General features: G+C 35.5%; 1 protein-coding gene across 2 annotated transcripts in view; it reads right to left on the bottom strand.

Annotated features, from left to right (window-relative positions):
• CUNH8orf88 (chromosome unknown C8orf88 homolog) overlaps positions 1 to 10,336 on the bottom strand; it is a 39,806-nt gene that overhangs the window by 11,580 nt on the left and 17,890 nt on the right. For both annotated transcript variants that reach the window (XM_019651649.1, XM_019651650.1), the window contains 2 exons: positions 5,566 to 5,664; positions 3,126 to 3,199 (listed from right to left, as the gene is read on the bottom strand). In XM_019651649.1, coding sequence (XP_019507194.1) covers positions 3,126 to 3,199; positions 5,566 to 5,638 — 147 coding nt within the window. In that variant the 5' untranslated portion in view covers positions 5,639 to 5,664. The remainder of the gene's footprint in view (positions 1 to 3,125; positions 3,200 to 5,565; positions 5,665 to 10,336) is intronic.

A 10,336-nucleotide genomic window follows, 5' to 3' on the forward strand; every position in this document is an offset into this window, starting at 1 on the left:
GTAAACTGAAACCTGAAAATATATATATATGTGTATGATATGTGTGTATGTATACATACACACATACACACACACACACACACACACACACACACATATATATACATCAATAAAACAATCTCTTTCTAAAGTAGTATCAAAAAGAATAAAATACTTAGGAATAAATTTAACCAAAGAGATGAAGTATCTGTACACAGAAAAGTATAAGACACTGATTAAAGAAATTGAAGATGACAGTACATGGAAAGATATCCCATGTTTATGGATTGGAAGAATATTATTAAAATGTCCAACTACCTAAAGCAATCTACAGATTCATTGCAATCCCTGTCAAAATTCCAATAGCAGGTTTTGTAGAAATAGAAAAAAATATCCTAATACTCGCATAGAACCACAAAACACCCTGAGTAGCCAAAGTAGTCTTGAGTAAGAACAAAGCTGGAGGCACCAAACTTCCGGATCTCAAATTATATTACATAGCTATAATAATCAAAATAGTATGGTATTGGCATAAAAACACACATAGACCAGTGGAGCAGAATAGACATCACAGAAATAAACCCAACGCATATACATTCAGCTATTCTTTCACAAGAAAGCCTAAAATACACAATGTTGAAGGAACAGTCTCTTCAAAATATAGTGTTGAGAGAACGGGCTGTCCATGTGCAAAAAAATGAAATTGGACTATTTTACACTATGAACAAAAATAAACTCAAAATGGTTCAATACAAATAAAACACCTGAGGGCCGGCCGAGTGGCGCAATGGTTAAGAACTGGCTTGGGATGCCAGAGGGCCCCGGTTCAGATCCCACATATGAGGGCCAGTGACACTGCCCTCCACACTAAGATGCTGAACAACAGCTCAACCTGGAGCTGGGCTGCTGTGAGTCGCCGGCGATGGCGTAGGCTGCAGCCCCTGTGGCAGTGGGTTGCCATGGGCTACCATGTGTAGCCAGCAGCCAGCGTGAGCGGCCAGCAGCCGCAGTGAGTGGCCATCCAGAAGCCTGCGACTGATGTGCCTCGCTCGGGAAGAGCACAATGATGGTGCCAACTTGGGCCAGTGAAGCAACGTCCTCCACAACTAGATTGAAGAACAAAACGACAGCAACTTGTCTGTTCCCCTTCCCCCAATTCCCCAGCACTGTTCCCATCCCCCAATTCCACAATAAAAAAAAAATCTAAAAAAAACAAAAAAAAACAAAAACACCTGAAACCATATAACTCCTAGAAGAAAACAGGGGAAAACCTCTTTCACATTCATCTTGGCAATGATTTTTTTGGCTATCATACCAAACACTCAAGCAACAAAAGCAATTATAAATAAGTAGAACTGCTATATCAAACTAAAAAAAAAAAGAAAAAGTCAATAATGAAAGGGTCACCTACAGAAAGAGACAAAATATTTGCAAATATATCTGATATGGACTTAATACCCAAAGTATATAAGGAATTCATACTGCTCAATAGCAATCAAACAAATTATCCAGTTTTTAAAAAATAGTAAGAAGACCTGAATAAACATTTCTCCAAAGAAGGCATACAGATGACCAATAGACATATGAAAAGACACTCAATATCATTAATCACTAGGGAACTGAAAATTAAAACCATAATGAGGTATCACCTCATACCAGTCAGAGTGGCTATCGTCAATAAATTGACAAACATTTTTTGGTGAGGATGTGGAGAAAAGGGAACCCTCACGTACTGTTGGTGGGCTTGTAAATGGGTGCAGACACGATGGAAAATATGGAAGTTGCTCAGAACATGAAAAATCGAACTACCATATGACCCAACAATCCACTTCTAGGTATTTATCTGAAGAAATCCAAAACACTAAATTGAAAAGATATATGCACCCCTATGTTCACTGCAGCATTATTTTCAACAGCCAAGATATGGAAGCAACCTAACTATATACAGCGATAGACAATTGGATAAAGATGTGGTACATATAATACAATGGAATACTACTCAGCCTTAAAAAATGAATTCTTACCATTTGTGACAACATGGATGGACACTGAGGGTATTATGTTAAGTGAAATAAGTCAGACAGAGAAAGACAAATACTGTATGATTCCACTTATATGTGGAATCTAAAACATAAAATAGTAGTCATGGGGATGTCATTATTATGTTTGTAAATACGTATAATGCCAGGTGGGTACTAGTCTAGTAGTAAGAATGTAGAAAAATAAGAACCCTCATGCACTGCTCATATAAATCACACTGGAGAATAATTTGGAAGTACCTAATAATACTGAAGATAAGATTACCTTTTAACATAGCAATTCTACTGCAGTTTTATACTGTATAAAATGTAACATATACATGGATGTTCACTGTAGCATTTATTATAAAACAAAAACAATAACTATGCTCATTCCTAAAAAAATTGTATATTAATATACAAAAATTTTCTCTGTATCAGAACATATGGAATAGCTACATTCATTACAATAGTTGCCTGCTATCCATCTATGAATATACTTATGATTGTGCATGCATAGTTTATTTCTGGAAGTATCTAGATAAGAAACTGGTACAATGGCTACTTCTGGGTAGAGGTGACAGGGGGATAGAGATTGGAGGGAAACTTTTCACTAAATGCCATTTTGTATGTTTTGAATTTTAAACTTTGTGGTTATATTACTTTGCCAAAAAATTAGATTTTTTTAAATATACCCTAAATGTGAAAAAAACATAAAAACATGTGGATACAATTCCATGTATATAAAATTGTAAACCAGTTAAAACAATTCTATTTGTTGCAGCAAAAGTACCAATATGCTCACGGAAATCATAACATTGAGGACAGTTATCTTGGATAAAGGTGGGGAGGAAATGGGTTGGTGGAGGGCTATATGGGGGTTTTAACTTTATCTGTAAGGTTTTTAAAATTTGCTAAAACAAATATAGCAAAATGTTTAGATTTGAAAATGGTGGGCAACAGGTATAATGAGTGTTTTACTCTTTCTAATATATGCTTGACACATATCATAAAGTATTTTTTAAAGTATGTAAAGCACTTAGCATAGTAAAGGCACACAACAGCCATCTATCGAATGTTACTTTCCAATCTACAATGCTTCGGTTTATTATAATTTCAAAGACTTACTCTGCTAACTCCACTTTGTAAGTACTGAGCATTGCACGGATATTCACTTTGAAAGTCAAAAGGGAATACTGCTCCTGTTAGGAGAGAAAAAAAGAAAACTATTTTAAGTATCCATGTCATCAATAAATGATATAATATTACCTAAACACCTTTATTATCCAGCATATTCTAGGTACTGTTTTACAATATTTTTCTGATAGTTCATTTATTGAATACTATGAAATGTCAGCAACTGTATTAGGAGATGAGTATGTGAGAAAAAAGTTCTGAGATAAAAAAGTTTGCAGCCTATTTTAAAATACAAGCTCGTAAAAATAAATAAGTTATGTGAGAGGTACAGAGAAAACGCTAGGGAACAGGTAGGTGGGCTTTGGGGTACCAGGGCAGGCCTCACAGAAGAAAATATTTCAATCTTGGTCTTAAAAAAAAAAAGATTTATTTGGGGACATGAGGTAGACAAGGAGCATGGAAGTATGTTCGGAAAAGCCAAAATTGATTTCTGATTTACTAAACTTTGCCTAATCAAACCCTACCCTTGTCTGGATTTTAAAATGATATAATTTAATGAGAGATAGGGGCTACCAGCTCACCCCCATTAACCCCTGTAAAGCCTTGGAAGGAAAGATCAGTGAAAAACTGCATCTGTACAGATGAGGGAGGTAGGGGTGGTGTAAAAAGGGAGGTGACAGAAAGAAGCTGCCCACAATGGCTTCATATCCTTCCCTTTAGGATAAAGTTGGAGACTTGACCCCACACAACAGCTTCTTCAGCACACCAGAGGGCTATGCCATCAGCACTGCTAAGCTGAGATCCAAAAGATCCATGTAATTATTTGTCCTAAGTCAGAGCCATCTTCAAAGGAAACATTACCATAGTGAAGACAATCTTCCTTGTAGGAACCAAGGATGGGAAAACAATAGGGGACTGAGGAGTTGGTACCATTTCTATCTTTTCTGCTTCAATAAAATAACTATTTTTTCCTTTTTCTAAGTAGAGCATTATTTAGTTGAAGACGTGGTCTAGAGACTCTAAATAGGAAATATTCATGTATGTGTGTATGTGTGTGTGTGTGTGTGTGTGTGTGTGTGTGTCTCTCTCTCTATATATATATACTGGGGGTGCCAAAAAAATGTGTACACATTTTAAGAGATGTTATCTATGTATAACTTTTTGAAGTTGAACTGAATTACACTAGCAATGTGTAGTATGACATTCGCTCAAAAGATGGCGTTAATCAAATGAATGCTAGCATCACCATGCAACAGGCAGGACCGTCAAAGAAAATGGCAGAAGCATGGTTATCATTTGAGAAGCGCAAGACCATTTTGAAGTGGTATTTGAAATTCAAGAACATTGTGGAAGTCCAACGACAATGGAGGCGTGAGTATACAACAGAACCTCCAACATGCCTAACAACTGCAGACATTCACGATAAGTTTGAGACGCATGGTACTACTGTGTGTGATGTGCACAAGGGAAGATCTGGGAGGCAACAAGTCCTGATGCTTCTGCTATGGTATTGGAACAGTTTATGCGCTCACCACAGAAGTCTGCCAAACAATGTTCACCATAATCAGAAGTGTCTGGATGCTGATGGGAACCACTCTGAGCACCTCTTATAATTGCAAAAGTCAAACATGACTTGCATTCATCTTTTGTTATTGGTATATTTTGAGTACTACAATTTTAATACAGCTTTTTCCATTCTTAAAGTGTGCATATGTTTTTTGGCACCCTCTGAATATGTGTGTGTGTGTGTGTGTGTGTGTGTGTGTGTGTGTGTGCATATATTTAGATATATATCTCCTAAATTAGACTATAGAACCCTTTCTGACAACAGCGAATAAAAAGAATAAAATAGTTAATATTCCAATTTAGGAATTAAATACCAAGTATTTCAAGAATTTCTTCAAAAGATTAGATTTATGTGCAAAGAAAAATTTGTAGTTTTAGAGAGATTTTGTTTGTTTAGATTTCCTAAAAAATTAATTATATGCTCAATTCAAGCACAGCCGTATCTGTTAAGTATTGCTTGGTACTAATCTTGTTTTTTTTCTTTTTTTTGCAGTTAGGTGTATTTTTTTAAAAGGCTAATTCTCTCTCCAGCATGACTGTTCCACAGTGATTTTAATCACAGGTCATAATTTGTATTGAGAGTATCTTTTTGAACAGAAGCCAGTTAACCATAAAAATTAGACATAAAAAAATACACAAAGTTGCTCTCAAGTCAGAGCTATTATTTCTACCTTCGTTTGTCTGGTAAACTATGAAGAATCCTTCTCTTTGGTAATACTTAAATTCTGCCAAGGAGATTATTTATTTTATTTTATTTCTTTAAATATCAACCATGAACAATTACTTTCTATATTATTTAGCCTTTAAAATACTAAATTAGCCATTAACCAATTAATATTTAATGATGTGTACCCCACTTACTCACCAGGGGGAGAAGTCAGATGGCGAACAGGTCTTGCTGGTTGAAGCGGTTTGCCAATCAATTTTTTGGTTTCCATGATCACAAAGACCTTGAGGTTCCATACTTTAGGAGGGAAAAATACATGTTTATCTTTCAGACAAAATAATCAAGATCTTTACAGACATACACATAACACAACATGCAAATAATCAAGATCTTTACAGGCATAAAATAACCTATTTTATAAGTTAAGGTTCAAAGCACAAACAAAAACAGAAGCATTTAAAATAAAATAAGATGCAACAATCTTAGACCCCTGTACAGCATCTGTCACAACTGAACATTCCCTCTTTAAAACATTTTCCTCCCTTTACTGCCCTCTTTTCTTTTGGTTTGTTTCCAATTTTTTTAATTGCCTCTCCTAATTTCTTTAGCTGTTTCCTCTTCTTAACTTCACTTAAATTTAGGAATTCTTCCGAATGTGGCTTTGGTTCTCTTAGCTAACCTCATCTATTCTCATTATTGACACCACCTATCTACATGATATATACTGATATATATCCAGCATCTACCGCCTCTTTTAAATTCTCTTATTTTTCTAATTGCCCAAAGATATTCCCATTTATATCTTGTAACAGGCATCTCAAATACAACATATCCAAAATCAAATTCATTACTTTGACTCCAAAATGTCCCTCCTGCTGTTCTCCTTAAGGTCACTACCACCTCCCTCAGACCACCCTTGGTTACAGACACCTTCAATATGACATTCTAAATTAGAGCCCCACAGCATAATCACTCTCTGCTTCCTGTCCAGTCTACTTCCAGACTCTGTCTCTTAAATCTGTTTCCTGCACTCCCACCACTACTCTTTTTAGTTTCTTAGTAGTTTCAATTCATCGCTCTGATCACCCAGTCTGATGTAAATACTCCCTCCCACTGTGTTCCCCCACACAGTGAATATGTCCACATCGTGGAATTCAGAGAAGACTGAACTATATACTATGATGGTTCATTTATTTCTCTTCCACTTATTTGCCTCACTGCTAGGCAGAAGTGAGAAGTAGGTTTTTCTTAAACTGAGCAAATGGGTGAAAACAGCCTCTTCTCTCCAAACTATGAACCCTTTACACACACCTGCTTAAGCTTCAGTTCCCCACCCCTCCTGGCTGACTAGTAATAAAAACAGGAGACAACATCCAGGTGTCATGCACAGCAAACCATTTACCTAAGTTATATTTTTAATTTTCACAACAATTCAGCTCAGGTCTCAGGTCAGCCTACCTGGGTTCATATATCATGGCCCCACCACCCATGGGGTGGTGTACAACTGGAAAACAACAGCCTCCACCCCCTAGGTTTAATGTGAAGACTGAATAAGATAATCAGTATAAAGCACAGCAAAATGCTGGGCACAGAGTAAGACTTCGATAAATATTAGCTGTATTTTTTTTATCCTAATTTTAGATAAGGCTTAGAGAAATTAGGTAACTTGCCCAAGGTCATGAGTTTGAGGAAGTGATGGCTCTGCCATGCCCATGTTTGCAGCCAGCACCCTACAATCAAGCTATCCTCAACCTCTCTTTCCACCCCACCACCAGGCAGAACTACCCAAGTTCTGGTTAGTTATACCCTTCTTATGTGCTCAGAAAGCACCCCTACTCTGCTGCAGTGTGGTACTTACTGCACTAGCTGTGATTCTATTATCTGACTATTAAGTCATAGCCCTCTCACGCAGGCATATCTCCAGTGTCTACCACACGGTGTCGGTACACAGTGCATATTCAGTAAATTGTTTAATTCATAAGTATTATTTTGTTTCATCATGTAGTTGTACATTTAGGTGTTCCGTCTGGAGTTCCCTCACTCTCTCTGCTGCTTGTCTTTCAAACTGCCATTCATCCTTCAGGACCAAAGTCAAGTTCTTGCTACCTCCTTGGAAAATATCCTCAACAGTGACGTTAAATATAATAAAATAGTTCATATATTTCTCTAGTTTCTAACAAGTAGTTGACAGTAAAATAATAACAATTTCTTTCTACACTACCCCCTACTGTATTTTGTCTATCAATTTTTCTCAAATGTATCATAGTGAACAGCTTAGCCATACCTCAGAGATATTGCGGTTTCCATTCTAAACCACCATAATAAAGTGAGTATTACATTAAAGCAGTAAAGTGAGTCGCAATCTTTTTGATGGTGGAGGGTCTTACCTTCCATTTGTTTTAAAAAAATATAATAATAACTGTGAAGTGCAATAAAACGAGGTATGCCTGAACATGCCAATTTGATTAAACTGAATTAGCCGAGGCCAAAAGAAACAGACCTTACTTATCTTTGTGTCCTAAACTGCAACACAGTTTTACTAAGTAAATCTGAAAACTTAAATACGTCCTAAACATAACCAAAATCTTCTGATACCTGAATGGGACACAGCTTTTCAAATTTTGATGCCTATTAAGACAAAGTCAAAAGTAAAATTCCACAGGACTTTGCACCAGCTCATCCAGAAAGATTTGGAACCATATGATCTTAAGCAGATCATTAGTCTGTGACTGTTTACGTTAAGTATAAAATAGGGTCCATAACTGCCTTTTAGCTCCAAAGAAATGCTTTCCTATATTTACAGATACCTTCAGACATAACGCAAATGTTAAAATCATAAATTGATAAACAACCTCTCAAAGTTAGCAATGATTAATAAGCATAAAACAGTTACATCTTCCTGAAGTTTACAGATAAGCGAGCCAGTACTCCCCAAGTTAACACCCATCTGGCTTTGCAATGTGTGTTAACTAGTATTTGAACATGGCTATTAACAACCTTCTAAACAAAACCAATGCTGTCTGTATTTGCTGGCAATACAACTTCAGAGTAGTAGGAAACAAAAAAAGTTATAAGCATAACTAGCAAAAAATACTTCAAATATTTACTATGTGGAAGGGAATATTTAAAATGAGGACCAAAAAACAATCTAATATTGCATAATTTAATGTGTATCCTAGCCATTTTAATTAGGGCCCTAATACTCATATGTAGTAACTTTCCATCCTGTTTCCCATATGAAAGTACCGAATCTGAATTCAACAGAGTACTTGGGCACACACTTTCTTGTTTGTCATTGCTCAGCTGAAATTGGGTTGGTAGGGTGTAAGGTCTTTTCCAGTTGCTGAGGAATGCAAATCCACAGTATTCAAACCATGGATTTTCAAAAGTTGCTGGGGGGGGGGAGTTACTATTATATGATTTTGCAACACAAGTAAATAAACAAAAAAGTAAAAAAAAGTTTAGTACCATCCACCCTTTCACTTTATAGTATGAAAACAACAGCAAAGACTCCAGGTATATAAATCCACAACAGTTAGGGAAATCAGAAAAGATAGTGCCATACGGTACTCTAAATTTTTTTTTAAGTAAACTATGTCTGCATAGAGACACTGACATTATAGGGAATAAGTTTGGGATGCATACCACATAATAGCATCATGTCTTAAATAGTGTTACTAATGGAAAAGACAAGCATTTTTAAGAAGTAATTATTATTGTAAAATTGATCCACTGGATTGTAATGTATGAAGGGCAGGACTCCACCAACCAAAGCCTAATTCTCCATTTGTTAAAAATAATAAACACTTAACTATAAAGTCAGTATATGAAACAACTTCAATCTTAAAATCACTGAATGCAGAGGGCCATTAGTTTCCTTTGATACTACATAGGCTGTAGCAACTGTTACAAAGGACAACCATTGCAAACGAAACAGAAACTACAGCATTGGGTAGTTAAGTAGTGGACCTTGTCATAAAGTTGTCTTTCAAAATGTAAACATTTAGTTTTGTGGTATAAATACTTTTTAAAGGAAATTTTGATCCACTATCTCAAAAAATTCAACTAATAAATGCTGAGAAATGGTTACCGACTACAACTTTTTTTCAAGTTTACACATATTTATCAAATCATCTTAAAAGGCTGAGTAGTATGAATAGAATATTGGTCTGCAAGTCTGGAAAACCTAAGTGTAGTTGCTATTTTACACCTAGCAATACTAACTATATTGGGTTCCTTTATTGTTTAAAAAATAATAAAAAAAATAACAAAACAAAAAATCAAACTAAACATAAATACAAATGACCTACTGATATTGAAATTACAAATTAATCTATAATTTTTTAAAATATAGTATAATAATAAGCACATGCTGACCAACTGGGACACAATCTTATTAAATTTAAATTGTTTTTTTAATTAAAATTCTGGTGTTTTTGAGGTCTTATTACATGCTAAATGTTTTATATATTATCTCATTTAATTTTGAGCCATACATTAACTTCTGTAGAAAATAAATCATTGTGACTTTACAGACTAAATGATGATTAATCACTTTACAGATCAGAAACCTAAGACTCAGAAAAATAAGAGAAATGCTCAAGTTCACATACTTAATAACTGGTACAAATGAGGACTTGACTATATAGTTCATGCCCTCATCTGTAAACTTGGGAAACTAAGACATCTGACTCGCCACTGTTCTGTGTGGACATTTTTTGTATGGTTAAAAAAAATATTATCAGTAAGGACATTTATGTGTAAATCCTTCCTGAATAAACTGGTATGTGCTAATAATTGCCATTTCCTCATTTACATTTTTTCTTTTTTTAAACATTTTATTGGGGAATTGAGGGAGGGGACAAGCGCTGGGGAGTCGGGGAAGGGGAACAGACAAGTTGCTGTCCTTTTGTTCTTCAGTCTAGTTGTGGAGGACATCGCTTCACTGGCCCATGTTGGTATTATCTTT

This window comes from Hipposideros armiger, unplaced genomic scaffold (assembly GCF_001890085.2).
Source record: "Hipposideros armiger isolate ML-2016 unplaced genomic scaffold, ASM189008v1 scaffold_163, whole genome shotgun sequence".
Lineage (NCBI taxonomy): Eukaryota > Metazoa > Chordata > Mammalia > Chiroptera > Hipposideridae > Hipposideros > Hipposideros armiger.